Genomic DNA, 21744 nt, shown 5'->3' with positions numbered 1-21744 from the left:
GGAATCCTCTACAGGGAAATACAGTCACACTTTACACCACTTAACGTAAGCTGTCAGCATTTTAACCATTGAGTTTAATCCAGCTACTAGCTAATGGTAACGTAGCATCCCGTGCAGCGATGCTTCTGAAAAAAAAGTCAGGCACCCAAATGTTCGTTCTTATTCAGTCTCGTTACTACAGTTTACGTCAGAATTGGTGCCCTATTGGCACTGCGTTTCGGTACCCAACCCTAGTCATCTGCAGGGTTGTCATTGAACACCACAAGGGCCCAAAAATGTGTTGATTTATAATATTAATTTGTTTTCCCACTTAAATCTTTATTGACAATTAAAACAAACTCACAAACGCTAGCAAACGAAACAAATCTGTTTGAGGATTGCCTTCACATTTTACAACCTTTTTATAGTTACATTTCTGTTAACTGTTGTTCTAGGCCAGCGTGTCTGTTTTTCCCATTTTCTGTCCAGTTGTGGTTCTTGTAGTCTCAGTTTGTGTGTCAGTCTTTCCATTAAAAAGATTTCTTCCACAATTGTTAGCTATTTGCTCTTCATTGGTAGGGTTTCCTTACCACAGTTCCTAGTGGTAGCTTTCTTGCTAGCTACTAGCAGTATTTTGATCAAATATCTTATCACTAGCAATAATATTTTCTTCAAAGAATTTACATAAATAAAGCCCCAAACAACTTTTAGGGACCTTATACCCTATTATTCGTTGTGAGTCTTTACTTACCATTTATTTATTTACCAATATACAATAACTTTCTGACATTCCCAAAAAACATGACAATGGTCTACATTAACAGACCTGCACCGTCGCCAACATTTCTGACAACTGCTTACTTTTCATTTAAAGAAACCAATCTGATTCTTCCCTCCAGATCTGTGAACTGTTAGATGAGTGATGTGTTCTCCACATATCATGCCAATCTATTGAGTTTCTTCTCCCATTTCACGTTAATATATTTAGTAGAATGTTTGTCATTTGTGTTCAATCCTTGATATAGTGCCGAAATTATTCTTATGTTACATTCCTAATATGCTTTAATTATGGTTTGGATGACACCATTGAGCTCCCCAGAATAATCTTTTCATTTCCCTTTTGTAATAGTCCCTTAGTTGTAGGGCTGGGGGTAAACGATTATTTATTAAACGATTAATCGGGCGATTATTTTATCGATTAGTCGACTAATCTAACGACTAATTGGACGATTAATCTAATGTTTATTTTTCTGTTGCTGGATTAATAAAAAACAATGTATCAAATAAGTACCTAAAAAATCTTAATACACTTTATTAAACAGTTTTGCACAGCAAAACATCTTCTGCTTTATACAAAATTAAATAAATACAATCATTTTACTGTTATACAAAATGAAAGGCCAGCCTGTTTACTCTTTTACAGTACAAACATAACTCTCTCATAACTCTAAAAAAATTATAAGTTGAAGTGCAAAAAAATACCGTGCAGTGCAGTATAGACATTCCTGAGAGTGTTTAACACAATATAAAATTCCTGTTTTCAGTTTTACATTCCCAACATAAATCTCTCCTGTACAAAGCTACCGCAATCTGTTTGCTACCGTTAGCTAGATCTAGCAGCTGTGCACTTTGGTGGTGCAAGGCTAACCAACGCATCTTAGCTGTCTGTGCAGTTGGTTAATGCTAGGTTAGTAGCAAACGTTAGCTACTATAGATAGCTGTGTTCTGCAGCTGTACGCTAGCTATGATTCAATCCAACATTAGATGATAACTAACGTTAGCTAAACACAGCTGTCTAGGCGCCAGTAGCTAGCTAACGTTAACATTAGCTACTAACCTAGCACCAGCCTAGCACGAACAAACTGCACGGAGAGCTAAGACAGTTAGCTAGCACCACCGAAGTGCGCAGAGCTCAAGCAATACAACACACTACGCAAACATGAAATTAATTTGGCCAACGTTATTACCTCCTTCACGAGTGACAATGGGGTGCCTCCGTTTAAGATGCTCCCACATTGCTGTTGTGCTGGTGTGGTATGCCAACTCCATTTGGCAAAGAGCGCAAATAACGACACATTTTACGTTTGGGACTAAATTTGAAGTATTCCCATACCTTCGATGATTTAGGGCGAGCTGTTTTTTAGGACTTTTTATTTTATTGGGGCTTTTTGCAGGGCTTTGTTGGGAATTATGTGAGGAGGTTGCTGTTTTGTTCTCCATTCTGCAATGTTTTGGTCTCCCACGTTACATACTTTCTATGGTGGCGAGCTGTGCCGAAGCGTCGATGCAAAAATTTGACGTCGACAAAATTTTGACATCGACGCATCGCTACAGGCCTACTTAGTTGCATAGCTTAGTTGTAGGTAGGCTATCTATAGAATTTATGTTTCCAATTTGTATTTTCTTCTCAGATATTCGAAACACTCCCCTTCCCCTACCAATACACCAGTTATTCCTTTTGCTAACCATTGCTTAAATCCTTGATGATATTCTGCAGGTTTGAAAATCTCATTATAGGCTACCCATTTCAGTATTTTTTGCATCATTTGAAAATTAATTTTGGTGAAAAACATCCTTACCTTGAAATATTTGTACATAGATGTTTTTGTTATTCATTAACCTAAACTGCAGTTTCCTATTATTTAAAAATACCACACAGTAATTTGTTTTTTGAAAGACCCAGTCATTTGTGAGTCTTAGTCCTCAGTTGACACAAAGGCTGAAGCCCGGATGACATAACCCTTTGAAACTGTTTGAATTGAAGTGCAATTATTTGTCTGTCTGGGACACACTGATGACATCTCAGAATTTCACTTTGTCTACTCTTGCCCTGCTTTTGAACAGCAATACCGAAATGTAAATACATTAACTCCACTACGATTCAGTCTGAAACATTGTTCTTTTTTATTCCACTTATAATAGCAATAATAAAAACTTTATTTATATAGCTTTTTAAAAACACAATTTACAAAGTGCTTTGACAGACAAAGCAAAAGCAGGATATCCAAAATATATCTAAATATCTAAAAAGTGGGGGCCAAACAATAGCAAAACAAAATTTGGGTAAATAAAAACAAGACAAAAGACGCAAAGCATGGTAGTGAGAAGAAAAAAAATAACAAGCATATAAATATAAGCAATAAAATAAATGGAAAAATCAAGAGCAAAAGCAACGTGTGACGACATCACATGAGATCAAGTCTATAAAATGGGTTTTAAGCAGTGATTTAAAAGACTGCACTGATTCTGCGAGCCTTATCTCCTCAAGCAGGTTGTTCCAAAGTCGAGGGGCCCTGATGGCAAAAGCATGGTTACCTTTAGATTTAAGCGTCGACTTTGGACAGCCAGAAGGGCCCCAACTAAGGGTCTAAGGCTGCGAACTGGCTCATACACTACACACCACTACATTTGACAGCTATAGTTATTACTAGTTACTTTACAAAATATAGGTGGTTATGTTATGAGCTACCACAACTAGCTACAACTTGTAAAAGTAAGTCAAAATAGTTGACACGCTGTAGAATTGTGTTTAAGGCTTTCCCATCAACTTTTAGCTTCCAATAAAATTCCACAACAGTCATGAGTTGAGAGATTAAATCAGCTTTTGAATCAAAAGAGAGATGACAACTACAGTATTTGTCAATTAACCAAGGCTTTTCCATAGAAGTCCTCTGATTGAAATCAATAAGTAGTTCAATGGAGCAGTATTTGCCAAGGTTTGGGTGACTCTAGTCAGTGTACTACTGATGAGATTCCCCAACAAGCTGGAGCTATTGATTGTTCATGTGCTTCGCAGTGATTTTGATGTGGTTGATTGTTTGAAAGAAGAAATTGATTTTGAGCATCATGTTTGCTTGGTACAAGAATTTCATTTTTTGTGTGTGGGAATGTCAGTGCTTTTTACACAAATTAAAAACACAATTGTTTTCTGTATTGTCAAGACTTTCTACCATTTCAGCGTTATAATAGGTTTATCTAACATCAATCAAAAACTTTTTGTTTCTATAGAACCTCCGGTGCCAATTGCACCACCCCAGCTGACTGCTGTTGGTGCCACTTACCTTTGGATCCAGCTGAACGCCAACTCCATCAATGGGGACGGCCCAATCATCGACAGGGAGGTGGAATACCGCACTGTGTCCGGCACTATGTATGACCTGCAGCCCGTAGACAAGACCACACACAAGATCGGCCACCTGGATCCAGACACAGAGTATGAGATTAGTGTTCTGCTGACCAGACCTCTGGAGGGAGGCACCGGAGCCCCCGGACCCCCTCTGAGGGCCAGGACTAGATGTGCTGGTGAGGCCAAAAATACCATTACTTACAGAGCACTGGCATTGGAGGAACTGTCTCAGATAACCAAAATACAAGCTGGTTTTGTATTCTTTGATGAAATGGGCAATGCTTTGGCATAATACAGTAAATCATATACAGTTTCTCTGAAGTTGTATTGTAGACAGTCCAGTCAGATTACTTCTGTAACAGACCTTGCAACACAACACAGGAGTTGGCAAGTAGCCTGCTCTCAACTCAGTTTAAAAATTAATGACCTGTCAATTACACATCAAAGGTGATGCCCAGGAAGAGCAGTATTCAGAGCTTTTGATATCGGAGAGAGAGAGAGAGGCTGGGGGAGAGAGGGAGGAAGAGAGGGAGGGGAGAGAGGGAGAGAGAAGTCTGTGAAAAAGAGTGGCCAAAGCAGTTCATTCATTCTGCACTTTATTAATATTTTATCATTATTTCCTCAGGGTTGTTGTACTTGAGGTTGTACCATCCCTAATTTACTTTTACAAACAAAACATTTTTGAACAATTGCTATTTTTACAAATCACCTCCTGCATACAATAAATAGCCATCAGGGCTCCATTGTTGGTAAAGCTCCATTGTGTTTCCTCTAAAGCCTAATTTCATTTTAAGCAAATAACTGCAGCTCACAATTGCCCAACATATATCATTGCCATTTTACTAATTATTTCTCTACAGTAGACAAACCCTTCTGTGTTTTCATTGTTTCCACCTATAGCTCTTAAGATTTTTGGCATATGGACATAAATTGTCTCTTTTCTAAGTAATATATTCTACCTGAGCACCTGACATAATTAGCAATTGCATACGTTTTACGCAGTACATGTTACAGAAGAACTGGTAACATCTATGAACCAGTGGAATAATAACAATTTTGAGTAAACTCTTAACGTCCCTTGCTGTCTAATTAATGAACAGCTGTGAGTCCCAATAATTGATATGATTTATGTCTGGCTCCAGACATAGAGCTGGAAACTGCCCTGATACATGGTTAACTTTATAACTGCTTGTTTATTCAATGTAATTCTCATTCGCAGGTCCCTGCAAGCTTCTTAATTAATCAGCAACACAGATTGATATCATGTGTGAGGCAGAATGGCACCTTAAATTTAGATCAATATTGCTGCTAGACTGTGGGCATTCAAACTCAAACATGTACATGAACACTTTGAAAATGCTTGATGATGTTTTACAAATTGCCCTTCTCACAACATTAACCAGCTAAATTCCCATGCTGTACTAGGATGCCAACTCAGGGAACAAAACAAACCTAGCCTCAGCATTTTCCCAAGCTAATGTGGTTTGGTGTCCAGAGAAATGCTGATGAAAATGAGATTTTTCTCCCCTCCCTGCCCAGGGTGTAACCCCTTCTCCCCACTGTGAAGGTCATGAGCTTATTCATTTTTAGTCTGGCTGATAGGGATGAATGGCCACACCTGTGCAGCCTTCTGAGCCAGGCCCAGCTTCTGCGGGGGTCCTGCCCCTTGGCCACCCTGCTGGTCACAGTCTGGGAGATTGATGGCCCCGGCTCCCGAAGTGTGTTTGAGGAAGCAGCTCTTGATCTTGTCCGGCACTCTGCTGGTCTTTCCCACTGACTGGCCGGGCCTCAGCAGTGCTCCTAATTGAACGGTTAAGACTCACAGGGCTGTGTGATACATCACTGTTGATACAGGCAGGCCCAGAGTCTCGATTTCTCCCCCCCCCCCCACCTTCCCTGCACTGCTCTCTGGAGGCGCTAATGAAAATCTGTGGCCACTTTAGAGCACTGTCTCTCATATAATTATTCATAGCCATGCCTTGGTCACTTCGAAAAATGAGCAATGTTTCTGATGACAAAGGATGTTTTAATTCAATCTTCTGTAAAATAGGGAATGTATAATGCATGACGCCACCAATTCAGTTCAGAAGCAGGAGGAAGGAAAGGAGTAGCTTTTGAAAGGTTTTCTTTCCAATGAAGCACTTCCATTACTTTCCTTATGAACATGAAAAGAATGTCCTATCCAAGGCTCTGTGATTGCTCGAGGGGGTTATTTGTGTGTTTCAAGGGTTTGCAAAATAATTCAAACCACATTGTGTCTTTTGTCCGATGTTGAATTTCACCATTTCCAACTGACCAAAATTACTCTCTAAACATTTTTTGAGCTAAAAGTGAAAAGCATTTGGTAATTGCACTTCTCTTCCATGTACAATTTGTGTCTGTGTGAAGTTGTTTACCACTTCAGAGTTCTCTGCACTTGGTAAGTGCTACTTGAAGGAAGACACTGTTTTATCAGGTGGTGTCCTGGGATCACAGCAGGGTGCCCTGCATTTCAGCAACACTACTGAAAAACAATCTCGCACTGAGAGACCATTTCCAGCCCACACTAGGAAGGCAGATAAGCATGCCTTAAACAACTTCTTGTTTGAAGTCTGAGTTGAACTTTAGACGTGTAGAAAAGTGTTTTCCAGTATTTTCGGTCAAGACGGTCAGACACATTACGAACATGAATTCAACCCAGCTTTTAGAAGCAAATATTTGGACAATTTTGTTACTCCAATAAAGCCTTCTCAAATGTATGTATTCAACCGACATTTGCTGAAGACAGTCACTGTCTAAATCATCTCAATTATTTTAAACCATTTGAAGTTGATTGAGCCAGAGTAAGGGGTGCACATATTTTTAATGCAGCAGAGATGATTGCATACTAGTTTTCATGGTAGCAGAACAGTCTGTCCTATGTCTTAATTTCCACACTATGGCCTTTGCTTTCCCGCTGGCTCTTGGGCGCTTTAAAAAAAGGCAGTACATGATGTCCATGCTGGGTCCAAACACCTGCTCAGACTCCAGCGTTTGCCAAGTCCACATCTCTGTCTATAAGTTGTCTCCATCTGCGCTCCGGCACCACGTGGGAGTAGTCTCATCTGTTTGTTTTTACTTTGCCATTCTGTTGCACTGAGTGCTATTAAACACAGGGGAATGAGCGTTAATCAGGGATCAGCACTCGCTTAAACACTTGTTTATAACAGTGGAGAGTAGGGAGGAGCTGCGCAATTATTTTCACCCACACCAAGGTTGGTTATTTGCATTTAGCCTTCTGGTTAACTTGTGAAAGACCAGGTCTGTTAAATAAGAATGGCGCAAGTGTCTGGCAACATAAAAATGGTAGTAGTGGTAGAATCACTTTATTTGCCAAGTACAATAATTTGTCTCCGTGACATTGGTGCCGGGACATAACAACTTGAAGTGTGAATGTTGCCGCAGACAGTGAATGTTAAACCAATTTTCAAGCATGCCCCTTCCCAGTATTAAATTTCTGAAGTTTTACATGTATTAACAAAATCATGTTAATTTCACCACATTAATATGGATTTTTAGACTGTACGCTAAGTGTATTGAGGTAATGCATGAGGATGTGTGTTTTTAACAAAGTTTTAGTCAAGTATGTTTTTTAAATAAATCCGTGCATTCAGAAAGATTTCATTATATACAAGAGTTGGTGTGTCTGTGGAACCTATGTATACGTGGACAAAACATTATAGCAGCCATGCTTAATAAAGCAGTGTCGTAATATGAACACATTGTGGGGAAAAGGAGCTTCCAAACAGGCCTAGGAAGAAAAATGAGAAATACAAATGGGTGCTCCTTGCCTACAAAAAATGAAATACAACAAATATTTATTTAAAGCTTCTCACGTACAAGTCGGACAACAAAAGTGGCTGCAACAAAACTTGTTTATTGCTCGGTATGTGCATCAGAAGCTTTAATTAAAATGTTAGAGCAGAGAGATTCTAGTTAAATAGTTAAATATTTCTCTGCAAATGCTAACATGACTAGCTTTCCCAAAACTCTCCACAGCTTGTCACCATCGCTATCATCCTACTAGGTTATATCCTGTCCTGTATTAAGGTTGAGAAAGAGCATTGTGTAACTAACTAGTTTCCATGAAATTAATTAAAATAAGGTGCTTCATAAGGAAATTCTGTTCTTGTAGACATGCAAATCAGATGCATCAATTGTCAGCAAAAAGCTAGTTTTATTATGTAGACAAAGGTTAGAGAGCGGGTAGCTTTAGAAAAAGATAGCTACACATTGCCCCTTTTAACCATTCCCATGTACATTGTGTCACTTAGTATAATGCATACCTGTATGGATTCAACTGTATGAGCAGTACAGTCTTGGTGCAGTGTACCACGAGGAAGTTATTCAACAGTAACTAAATTATGAAAGCAGTCCTGTGCCGAACTTATCTTTTATCCATAGAAATCCTGTCTGAAGAAAACCATCACTTGAAAAGTTTGTGAAGCACACACAAACTCTGGAAAGAATCTTATCCGGTTATATAAGCATGGTTGGAATGGTAAGGCCTTTTCCTAACCATCTTCTCCTTTTAAACCTTACAAAGTAATGAATAATGTTAAGTTAATGTTCTTTATTTTTTCAGCCATTGTTCAGCTGTCACAAAAAGGGCTTTGTAAAGTGCAATCTACAGTAGGCCTTTAAAAGGTATTTTTTCCCAACGTATTCTTAATTTGTCAGGAAACCATTAACTTTAATAGACAAGAAGGTTTAATGACCTCACGTACTGTAAGGACAGTTAGGGCCAGTTTTGGTGTAAGCTCTGGCAAATTCAGTGTTCACATGGAGCTCCCCAATGTCCAGACATTGTGAAAGCAAGGGTTTGACAGACCTTTCCTTCAGGAAAGTGTGTGTGTGTGTGTGTGTGTGTGTGTGTGTGTGTGTGTGTGTGTGTGTGTGTGTGTGTGTGTGTGTGTGTGTGTGTGTGTGTGTGTGTGTGTGTGTGTGTGTGTGTGTGTGTGTGTGTGTGTGTGTGTGTGTGTACGTGTGTGTGTACGTGTGTACTGAAACCATGACATTAAAGGAGACCTATTATATACTGTTTTCACGTTGACGTCACCAATATTTAAATTACTATATGATGTCATCAGGCGCCGTTTGCTAGCTACTTTTATTGGAACAGTTGGCCATGCTGGCTATCACTATCTCTCTAACGTTACAGTCCGTTGCAGCCAGAGACTGACAGCAATAATAGGTAATAAAGACTTCAAAACCATAAACTACAAAAACAGAAATGTTCGACAGGATTCAAAATTGGGGAGAAATTATCATCAGCAGCCAAGATTACAGCTTTCTCAGTCAATAGCATGTAGCTAAATGGAGTAAGCAGTGGACTGTAACGGAGTATAGCAGCACTTTCTACTGTACAAAAATAACAAATAAAGTCTTCTAAACCCGAAAACTACACAGCCAGACATGTTCCAGCAGGAATGTGATCCAAAATTGGGGAGAAATTAAGATTTGCCTAGAGAGTAGAAAAGAATGTTGAAAACAGAGTGTTCAGAACAGTGTGAAATTTGAGGTTTTGGCTCATATTTATTTCTTTTATATACATTTACCTCCTTATTTGAAGCTTTGGCCACGTTTAATATGAACATCGAACATTTTAACAATATACAGTAGATATGACAGAAAATACAGAAAACCATTATAGGACTCCTTTAAAGAATAAAAGAAGAGCATGAAGGATGGTGCATAGATGTCACTACAAGTCTAAAGGACAGAGATAACCTGCTATTTTTCCACCCTCTATAGCTTCATTCAAGCTTGCCTCAGTAAGGTCTATCCTTTTATGATGGTTCCTTTCTTTCTTTCCCTTTGTGAATTTTAAAGGAAATTGTTTGCTAGGTTTGATGTGTCTAATTAATGCTATTGTTGCCTTAAGGCATGAATAGAAAGCCACTTCACCTCACCATCTCAGATAACATTGATGGGGTTTGTCACCAACAATAGCTGGCAGTCATGTGACCTATAGGGTTTATATATTGTCTGTTGCAAGGCGAATGAAAAGCCTTGGTTTGAGGCCCATTGAATTTGTGTTCTTTTGTCGGTCAAAGAAAACAGGGTAGATTGAGTTTGTAGGGATGTGCAGGAAGGTTATAAGAGGACCACAATAAAATTATTTTTATTATAGACAGTTGGAAGTAGAATGGTGAATTGTGTTCTATGATATTGGCTCTGCAAAAGGCAAATTGCATTCTTCTCAAGGACACTGCTTCAAACAACTGCTGTTGGAAAGGAGAGACAAAGAGTGAGGGCTACGCTGCATTTATAGTTGTTTCATTATTATTTCCCTCATATCCATCACTCGATCTATTCCCAAAACACGAATGAATTGAGACTCTGAGAACAGATGTGCACAAACGATACTCTGGTGACATCCAGGTAAACTTATTCTCTTCTTACTCTAGAGCTGTGTCTTCAGCTTCTCGCAAACAATTATCATCGAGGTTGTTTGTATCCTCAACTCTTAAGCCTCAAGGGTATGATAAATAGCTGTAGTTTAGTCAGGCTTGGCAAAATCCTTCTTTTCTGCCATTTTTAAATTTGAACTGAAATGCTTCTCAAGGTCTTTAAATGTTTCTATTCCTGGTGTTTAATTATTCATGATCTATCTGCTGTAATTTTTGTCACAGATTTTCTCCATCCTTTTGCTGAATTATAGATGTCCCATTCCCCTTGCTAGGCATCTAGGAAGCACTCATTCAGTCTGGTTGTATAACTCTAACTCAAGAACATTTGTGCGTCTCCTCCTCAACTAAAGGACAGGAATGTCAGGAAGGCTGCGATTTATATCCTGTATTCCCCCACCTAGATAGCTAGATCTTAGATCCAATATATCTTCTAAGTAGGTGGCTGAGAAAATGCAGCAATCATTTCACAAACTCAAGCGCTTCACTTTGATTTACACTGTGGGTAACACCCTGAGTTGAGTGCGACACATGCAGGTTATTGGCAACAAATGGCAATGCCACATGGGCCATCTGGGGAGTGTTGAAGTTGAAGAATCACCTTGGTAACCTCCCACTGCTCCTGTAGAGATTGCGTCCCTGTCTGTAAATGAGGGCTTGTGTTGTTCCTGTGTGTAAGCCTTAACCACAGGCATTTTCCCCAGGAACCTGAACACAAAAGACAATGCCTGGTCTGACAGTAGAGATGGGTGTGTGGGCATGTGGGAGGAGGGGGTCATTCCTGCCTGTCACTCTGACCCCAATCACCGCACAGCATATTGGTGGAAAGGAAATGAAAGATTGATTTAACCAGTTCCACCTATGCTGCCTCTGCTCTTCCCATCAACTGGCTGTCCATTTGTTTTCATCCGGTTGGTGGACTCACCTTTTGACCCTGAGCCAGACCTGCTAGGTTTGTTCTTTTAATCCTCCTAAATGATGAGTGATCGAAAAGACTACCCACTGACATTTAATACCCTGTTATTTATTCCATTTCCGTTTTTTTAAATCCAATTTCTCGAGACTGCAATCAACAAGTGCAACTTTTTATGACTTGGTATTTGAAGCAAAGCGAAAAGAGGTTATTTGTTTCTTGTAGAAAAGTCTTTAGCAATAGTATTATCACCTCAAGTGCTTCACTGTTGTGCTCTGCAGCACAGTACTTACTTCATCTCCATCCCACTAAATGCTGCCGTCACTATGGATAAACGGTAGAACCCCTTTTAGCTTTAGTGGGCTTTAAACTACTGCGCTGCCCAGTATGTTGCAAAACATGATGGGAGTAAGTAACCATTAGTAATTCATGAAATTACTGATTCCATGCAAATATACAGTGTATATATACATATATAGATTACCAGGCACTCTAGTGGATGGACTCATGATGTTGGTGGCATAGTATCTACTACTTTTTGTGGGTTTTAACCCCTAGCACCAGATTGGTGCATTCTGCATAAAAAATGCACCTTCTTCCTAGTGTCATAAATCAGTCTAACAGAAACACACAGGCATCGTACATATACTGCAACGTACATATACTGCTGCAATCTGCGGTACCTACTCTCTCCAATAACAAATCTTCTCAACGTCTATGGAGTATAAACATACAGGAACCCGTTAAGACCCTTTTTTTTTTTTATTACTTTTTTTATGTTGGCAGAAGAAAACGTATACATATACAGATGTAGTTTTAAAGTAATTAAACTTAAGATGATTTAATGGTATATTGTGCATGAACATAACATTGCCTAGCATGCAAATAATATACAAATACCTTAACATGAATTGACATGTATGCACAAGCAGATACAGGCGTACACCTGCACATACGTACACAAGATCCAATCCATATACTTATGCACCGTGCACACACACACACACACACACACACACACACACACACACACACACACACACACACACACCTATCTTAATATCTTGTCTCCCAATCATCCAATTAAAAAAAAAAAAGAAGCAATAATTACCATTGGGATCGAAGCATATTTACTGTAATTACACAGTTGAGCTTGTTGGCTGTTTTGTGGCAGCATACAGTCGGATAGTCGATCATGAACGAACATGAGCACTGACTTGGTTTGACTTGACAGTCTTGAATCTTGTCATGCATCATCCTCCTGTGCTGGTAAGGTCTTTTTTACTTTCCCTCTCTTGCTTTTGCTCTCCCTTTTCTAGTCAGTGCTGTGAGAAGGAAGGCGTTCCCCCATTCATCTCTACCCCTACAGCTTCGGGGGGTTCATCAGACAAGGTGGCAGCCCAGCCCGGCCCAGCGCTGGGGCTCATTCTGTGGTTTCAATTCGATATGGCACGTTGTAGGCCCCTCCGCCCCGCATCCTCACCCATCATGGCAGTCTCATTCATCATGAAGCCTATAAAGAAGGACTTGATAGAGTGAGGAGCGACCACCACCATTCAATAAATCCTTGTGATTATCCACGCCTCCAAGGTGTATGGGCAAAGTGTCTGTGTGTGTGTGTGTCCTGAGCATATCAGCATTTGTCTCTGACTTTGTAATGGGTGTAGAGGGTGATGTTGGAACACAAGAGGTCCATGTACAGTGCCTTTTAAAGTGCTATCAATTATAACGTGTATACTCGTCAACCCCAAGGCCTGGTTTGACTTTTGTTGCATTTGATGAACAATAACCTTGGCACTTCTGCCCCCCCTCCCTCCTCTGTCTTGGCTTTCTTTCTCTAATCCACCCACCCACCCATCTACCCACACATTGACTCCTTCCATCTCTCCCTCTTAACCCCCTCCCTCCTCTTTTCCTCTTCCTCCAGAGGATTGCATAGAGGAGCACTCTAGGAGGGTGATGGAGCTTTGATTGTCGGTTATCAAAAGCTATCATTACGGCTCGCTTCTGCGAGGATATGAAAATGATTTCCTAAGTGTAAAACCCATGTCATTACCTCAATGGCCTCAGTGCTATCACTGAGATGTAATGGAAAGAGGCAAACAAATGTGCTTGCTTTCCAGCCCACCCAGCTCCAACAGAACAGAGTGAATAACACAGCAATGGAGAGATAAGTGACGGCAATACCAGGCCTCATTGCCTAGAATGGAACAGTTTACATGAAAACAGCCCTCCGACCAAAATTTAATCTTCTCAGTTGTCATGTTGTTTTGGTACTGTCTACAACGAAGGCACCTGCGTGTGACGAGCCCCGGCTGCCATTCTCCAGCAAGGAATCCGACAGTCGACATGTCATCCTGTGAAAGTCAAGGCATTTTTTATTTTTTATTTTTTATTATCTCCCAACAGCAAAGCTCCCTCCTCTTCCTCCTCAACCGGAGCGCCGTTTCATCCTGATAAAATAGCACCCAGGCTCAGGAGTCGCATTGACTTGACTGTGGTTTCTAATCATTGCCCAAGTAGTCTTTTCTTCCCCCCTCCCGGTTCAGTTTGCTGAGCAGGGAGATGGAAGTGTATGCCAGCACCAGGCTTTTCTGCTCTTAATCAATGTGGATCTGATAAAGATCCTGGCTTTCTGAATGACTCGTACGCTGCGATGCCTGAGGGAGATCTGATAAGTAAATCATTCTTTTGTACATATAGCCAGTTAGATTCTAAGGAACTGGATCTGCGCTGCTGTGCACGCGTATGGACACTCACATTACTCACATAAGACCGTGAACATGCTAGAAAACACACATTCGAAAACACACACACACACACACACACACACACACACACACAACACACACTACGTACATACGCTTGCACGCACGCACGCACGCACGCACACACACCACACACTTGTCTTACAGTAAAGTGGCTGTGGTCCGGACATGCCCAATTTGTTTTCTTTCATCCAGGACTAATGTCTCACTCTACCCTGGGGCTAAGTGCACCATTTGAAGCCCCCTCTAGGACAGACGGCTGCAACATGCGGTTGTTGTTTTTGTTTCATGTTTGGGGAAATCATGTTATCACTTCAGCTACAGTAGCTTGTATGCAGGGCCCGTTCAAATTAACAAGAGGCAATAATGTGCTGATAATTTCTAAAACATTATTTAAATGTCACACTGTAATGACAAAAAATCACTAATAGTTCTATGTAAATGTCAAATTCAAATTATTCAATTAATTCGCGAGTGTGGGGCAGGTGATCATTTGTCCACCGCTTGGAATACCAATCTGGCTCTCACTGGAACTCATTCTGTGTGCACTGGCATAAGATAGACCTCAGTAATTTCCTGCTTCAAGGGATGCTTTTATAGCCATTATTATAACTCTATTCCACTAGAAATATCTGCCATACTGGAGAGATATTAGAGTCATATTTTCAGTATTTTCACCCCCTCTGTGTGTGATAGCTTGTGAGAATTGTAAAAAAAAAAAAAAGAATATGGCAAGGATATCAAGAGATAGCCGGTTATTCCTTGTTGTGATTTGTGCTTGTTTTGATACTGAGCCTCTTACTGCTCGGTCAACAAAACTAAACTAGCAGTCACAGTAGACTGGGGTAATAGGCTCATCTCATCAGCTGTCATTTATGGGTCTATTGAAAATGGCTGCCTAGCCTCCATCTATGCACGAAAGGATTTATAAAGGATATCAGCCATTCAGTGCGACCCGCTCATTTCTTTTTCTCTTCCCTCTTTTTTTCAAAGTCAACCATGACCAGGCTCTGAAATGGACAAGTCACCTTGTTGTTCATGAAAACAGATGATGTCATTCTGAGTCATGGGGCACAAGTTGTGATTGGGCGTCTGCCACAGATCCTCGCATTTTACTGCCTCCGTCAGACAGCTGGCATTTGCACTACGGGGAGCCAATGGGGTAACAAACAATTAGCCTTTTCTCAACAAAACTCCAGGGAGAGGCTATAGAATAGTCATAAGAGCTGTTTACTAAATGGCCAATATTCCTTTATGTATCTTCACTCTTACTGTTGGTGCACATGCTAGAATATACGTCTATTGTTCTCACCATGTGTCAAAAAGCCAAATTTAAATGGATATATTAATAACATTATTTTCCCCTTCTGTGGCATGGGCTATTTCTCTCCACAATTATATTTTATGTGATTTCCATTCTTGTTGGTATTGCTCCATTGGCCAGAATTAGGCTGCAGTGGACATTATGATGTTCCACAAAGATGAAAGTGTGACATTCTCCTTGAACGCTTCAGAAATGAGACTTCCTCCCACCCGCTCGTGCACATCTGCTTGAGATTCACAGTTTTGTGCATTTGTCACTTTGAGAGCATCTGGTTTAATTTGTTTTTTGTGCCTGGCCACCCTGCAATTCTCTGTGCTTTTAGTGTAACCGTTGCCTACGGAGTGCGGCCAAAAGATAGTTCCGCAAATAAAGGGGCTTAAACTTCTATTTTCTGGATGGCTTTCCCAACATGGCAACCTATTTGAACAGGCCTGTTTTCCTTTGCCAATTCTTCCCAGTTCTGTGTTAGAATCTCTTTTTTTGTGTGTGTGATTACATTTGTTTAAAGAGCCAGATTCACTTCAATCGTGAATTGTTACATTAATCCCTCTACTGTAGTTTGCTACTTAATATTTGACTCTACCACTGATCCCTTTGAAGGTAGATGTCTTACATACCAGTCTCCTCCAAAGATTAACATCTCTTTCAGATTTTATACTGCTAGGAGACCCTTTATTAAAGATAATGCACATTAAAAGAAGTCCACCACAGCATTGCAGTAAGGTTTCTCAGAGAAAATTAAGGTAGAATGCACAACACCTCTCAGCCAGTAAAAATATATGCCTTCAGCTCGTTTAAAATGTTATAAAAGCTATACACGTTATGTCAAAGAATGTAGTGGTTTGTTGCACTTTGTGTAGCCCTATAATGACAAATCCTTCTTAAAGAGAAGCTAATTGCCTTTTGTTTTCCTTTTGGAAAGACATTTTTCCATTTTCCTGACTTACTTCTTTTTCATTTGTAGCCCTTTGTCTATTCTTCTTCCACTGTATGTTGCACATTGATATCCCTTTCCCCATCTGTCAACACCTCTCCTTCTTTCTGGCCCTTCTAATGCTATTTCATCTGCTCTATTAAAGTGCAGGAGAGCTCACATCCATTTGTTTCTCCTTGTGAAATTTTGAAAGGGTTACATCTTTCAAGCAGGCGCCTTTATTTTAACTCACTGTTTTGTGTGCTTGGAATATCCTCTCACTTGTACAAGCTTTTGTCATGTCACATGTCATGACTTCATTTCCTGATAAGCATTCATTTGTCTTGTAGCTTTTCTGTAGCGCCACACAAAACTTAATGTCATTGTTAATCATTCATTATAGATTTTAAAAGGATTCTTCATTAAACTTGGTTGGTCAGACTACATTATCTTTCTATAGGTATTCACTGGGCGTACGAGTAAAAATAAAATAAGTGGGAATAACATTAAAAGGATACCAACTGTGTTGTTCGTAGGTTCTTGCTTGTTTGGCATGTCCTTTTGTTCAGCCTGTAGAAATGAACAGCATGCTGGAGCTGTAGTCCAGTCTCCCCCCATGCACCTCCAGAATGTTAAACATGGCTGCCGTGGCTGCCTCTGAATTGCTTGACTGTGTCTCCTGGGGAACGGGGAAATTGAGCCCTGGCTCTTCCTAATAGGTGGTAAAGTGTTAAGTTCCAGAGAAATGGACTGCGAATTTAACCTGGAATGGAAATTGATCCCATTACCTTGTGCTTGGGCTGCTTTCCTCCCGTAGGTAACTGGGGAGAGAGAGAGGGAGAGGGAGAGGAGAAAGGGGGAGAGAGAGAGAGGAGAAAGGGAGAGCGGGAAATAGAAATGAGGGAGCCACCAAAAAAGAGAGGAAATAGAGAAGGGGAATGGAGAGAAAAGAGAAGGAGGGAGAGGAGATAGGACAGAAAGAGAGATGAGAAAATTGAGAAAGTAGAAGAGAAAAGGCAAGGAGACACCGAGTATATATGATTAAAGGTGATAGGATGGCAGTGGGGGTTGTGTCCTGCCTGCATTGGCAGGCTGGCTGACTGTATCAGTTTGGTGCTAATAGCTGACTGCCACTGGGAGAGACGGAAAAAGAGTGAGGAAAAGGCAGAAGAAGCAGAGCAACGGCACGCTCTGAAGGGATGATACACCTCCTGCTGAGGGTTTCCCACCAACAGACCTGCAGTGTCTTGGTGTGTTCAGCTGCTGTGAGACCGAGTTAGCAACGGTGTGGCAATGCTCAGTGGCTCAGGCAGATAGGCTTTAAAAAAAATAAATGAAAAAATATTTTCTGGGAATATGAATTCCAAACAGAGGAAATAGTATTTCAATATGAAAAAAAAAGTATTGACCGGGTCTCAAGTGTTATAAAAAATCTGGTAGTAGATTTTCTTCGACATAAAGGAACAGGGCCTTCTCTGTGCCCTTGCATAGACCTCAGTAATTTCCTTGATTTTATTGAAACTGTCTTGCACTACCCGCCATTTCATATGGCCTAATTGATTATCTTGATGTATGCTCACACTCCTCTCTCTTTCTGTCCACCCTGCCAGAGCCCATGCACGGCCCACAAAGGCTAGAAGTGGTGGACATCCAATCCAAACAGGTGACAGTGCGCTGGGAGCCTCTGGGCTACAATGTGACCCGCTGCTACAGCTACAACCTGACCGTCCAATACCGGTCCAGGGTGGCCGGCAAAGAGGAGACCCGCGAGGAGGTGTGTTATGACACCCAGAGCCGCGATCCTCAGCACACCATCCACAACTTGACACCCTTCACCAACCTCAGCGTCAAGCTGGTCCTACGCAATCCAGAGGGGGTCAAGGAGAGCACAGAGCTGGAGGTTCAGACTGATGAGGATGGTGAGTGTGATCAGGTCTGAGAAGAATGACACAAGATTTTGCTAAACTGATCCTAGATTAGATACCTTTTTAAATTATGGAGAGCCAGTAAGTAAAAAAGTGAAATGCAACCATCCAACCCAACATTCAAACACTAAATTGCAATATTTAACTATTAACTGAATATTTAATATTTTATTTATACATAATAAATAATATATTTATTTTTACCTGCCTGCATGTCTGCTCTCCAATAGCAGAAAAAAAATCATCTTTATTATAAAAGTGACATTTTGATCTTTAGAATGGGTGGATAATTCTCACCTGATCATAAACAGCTTGCACCAAGAACAAGTTTAGGCTTCTCCAAATATTTTTAAGCAGAGCACGAGTCAAACAGCAAGCTTCTGTGTCGTATGGTTGTTTCACCTCCTTCAAAGATGAAAGCTCTTCTGTATTGCCTCAGCAGACACAGGAAATGAACTCTATAGAAGTCTCAAGGAAACCCGGCCGCCAGATAACAAACAGGCTCAGCTGACGAAAAGAGAGTCTTGTCATGTCTGGCTCAGATATCTGTGGTTGGAAACTTGAAAGTGGCAACTGTTTCTCACTATCTGACTTCTGTGTGTCTGTGGATCTGTGTGTTTAGGGTCCCATGGGGTTACTAGTTCATCTTTGTTTGCAACACATTTTCATCTGTTGGAAACGTGTTTAGTTTTGCTGTAAAACTAGTCAGGGAGTGTGTTTTGAGTGACAATGACTTCAAATAATCTCACGAATTTCTATTAAGATGTGTTTGACTTTGGCTCATGGCCATTTGTGAACTGTAGGTCCTTGAAGAGCTTTTTTGATTGTATATGCACAAGGTGCTGGGCTCGGTAAAACGTAACAGAAAAGATGAAAGCTACAAACTAGAAAATGCTTTCATCCAACTTTTATAGATATCATTTTAACTTGACAAAAATGCACAGAAAATAGGGGTGGGGGATCCATAAATACGTATCCATGGAACTGGGTATGCTTTTTGTACACTTATTTCTACCTTGAAAAATCCCACTCTGCCACCTGTTTTGAAAAATGTGTCTGTGATAATTCCCCACAGTGCCAGGAGCTGTTCCTCTGGAGTCCATTCTGGGCAGTGCCTATGAGGAGAAGATCATCCTGAAGTGGAGAGAACCAGCACATACCTATGGGATCATCACTCAGTTCGAGGTACACACACCAGGGTTAGCAAAATGTTAGCGGTATTGAACACCCTAGAGTAGAAAACCGACTTCCAATATTAAGCTTTTTTTTTCTCCCCCACCTCTCTGTGGATGGTGTGCATATCTTTGAGTTTCTGAGGCTGCATTTTTCCACAACCGTGATGTGCAGTAGTGTACAGAGCTGCCAGAGAAATGTTCAAATTTGATTTTTATTTTATGAACCACTTTGTTTTCTTGAGCTAGGACCTGGGAACTAGGTGCATCTGCTATTTTCTTGACAGTCCACACAACAAAGGGTTACAGTATTTCATGTAATGAGATTGAATGGATGGCAATGAAATTTGGTACAAACATTCATGATCACCTCAGAATGTTTAAAAAAAAACAAAAAAGGTTTGTTGATCCTGTTGCTTTTCCTTCATCACCATCATCAGGTCCAGTAACTGTCCAGTACTTTGGTATTTTACCAAATACTAATGTCATTCCCATTAGACTAAGCTGTACAAATGCTACCATGCTAACATGCTAAACTAAGATGGTGAACGTGATAAACAAAATACCTGCCAAACATCAACATTAGGGATGGGCATGATTACTCGACGATCGATAATTGGTTATTAAGAATTTCGTCGATCACGTTAATTTGTTATTGATTAAACTAATGCTGGTTGCGTTGCGTAGTGTGAGTCTTGAAGCAATGAAATTAATTTCACAGTGTGGCAGCAATTAAACACTTTACCACCTGGGGGCAATATTTGACTCCATACTTAGTTACCTGGCTGCGAGTTTCCGTTTAGATTTCAAAAGTAATCATGAAGAGAACACGGCGAAGTGTGGCGTGGGACCATTTTGATAAAAAAAAAAAAAAAAAACACTGAGATGCCGTGTATAAGTACATCACGGCCACGACTCAAATGATGTAGCTAGCCTACCACTAAACAAAGTGCACCCGACCCTGGTTAATGTCGTTGGCGGCCGCACTGCACCCTGCTCTGTCTCAACCTAGCATAAACTCGGCGTTAGCACGGAGGAGCTGCAATGCACAACGAGCAGAGAAAATTACCCAAGGGACCTGCAAGTTCACTGAGATGGATATTGGAACCAGCATATCACATTTCGTCACGACGTACCATCACCAGACTGGTAGAAACTCACTACGAAGAACGGAATAAGGTTCCCCGGGCTGGCCAAGTTAGCGCGGAGGTAGGCGACCTGTGCATCCCGGTGTTATAGCCCTACTGGTTTCTACACTAACTGGTTTCCGTATGTTGTGTTTACCTAACAGCTGCCGATGTGGACCGCCTGTGTCACCAGATTCGTCACATAATCACAAACATATTACTGGTGATTTTCAAATCGTTTCCCAGATCTACTGTCGCAAAAATGTTTGTCTAAGTAATCACCACATCACAGCCACCTACAACAAAAAAAAAAGATCTAAAAACAATATAATCATTTAAGTTCGGGTCGAGCTGGTTTCGATCTTGTGGCATAAATATAATAGTTAACACCTAAGTCGGCAGCTCTACACAGTGAGCTATCAAAGCTCTGAATGAATTGTTTTAGATCAGCTCAAATCAAATTGTTACCTGGGTGATGACGTAGCTAATAGATAGGTGACTGGAAGCAGCTTCATTCAGAGCTTTGATAGCTCACTGTGTAGAGCTGCCGAATTTAGGTGTTAACTATTATATTTATGCCACAAGATCGAAACCAGCTCGACCCGAACTTAAATGATTATATTGTTTTTAGATCTTTTTTTTTTTGTTGTAGGTGGCTGTGATGTGGTGATTACTTAGACAAACATTTTTGCGACAGTAGATCTGGGAAACGATTTGAAAATCACCAGTAATATGTTTGTGATTATGTGACGAATCTGGTGACACAGGCGGTCCACATCGGCAGCTGTTAGGTAAACACAACATACGGAAACCAGTTAGTGTAGAAACCAGTAGGGCTATAACAATGAGGGCTATAACACCGGCAACGCAACTGTTTTCGGCAGCTGTACTGACGGTCACCAGGTAGCGGTCGCGTCTGACCCCAGATCATGTCAACATGCTTATCTTTCTCAACACACATCAGTAGACTGGTGCAGAAGTTGTATGTGAGTTCTTCTTCTTCTTTATCGTTTATTGACGGTTGGCAAACCAACTTAAAGGTGCATTACCACCACCAACTGGACTGGAG

At 40.7% G+C, this 21744-nt stretch overlaps 1 protein-coding gene across 9 annotated transcripts in view; it reads left to right on the top strand.

Annotated features, from left to right (window-relative positions):
- The window catches only part of LOC120568369 (receptor-type tyrosine-protein phosphatase mu-like), a 167817-nt gene that overhangs the window by 67598 nt on the left and 78475 nt on the right, over positions 1-21744 (top strand). For all 9 annotated transcript variants that reach the window (XM_039815850.1, XM_039815847.1, XM_039815846.1 and 6 more), the window contains exons 7-9: positions 3988-4281; positions 18062-18370; positions 19452-19561. In XM_039815850.1, the coding sequence (XP_039671784.1) occupies positions 3988-4281; positions 18062-18370; positions 19452-19561 (713 nt within the window). The remainder of the gene's footprint in view (positions 1-3987; positions 4282-18061; positions 18371-19451; positions 19562-21744) is intronic.

The sequence above is a fragment of the Perca fluviatilis genome, chromosome 11, assembly GCF_010015445.1.
Source record: "Perca fluviatilis chromosome 11, GENO_Pfluv_1.0, whole genome shotgun sequence".
NCBI lineage: Eukaryota > Metazoa > Chordata > Actinopteri > Perciformes > Percidae > Perca > Perca fluviatilis.
This window is presented reverse-complemented; position numbering and strand designations above follow the sequence as displayed.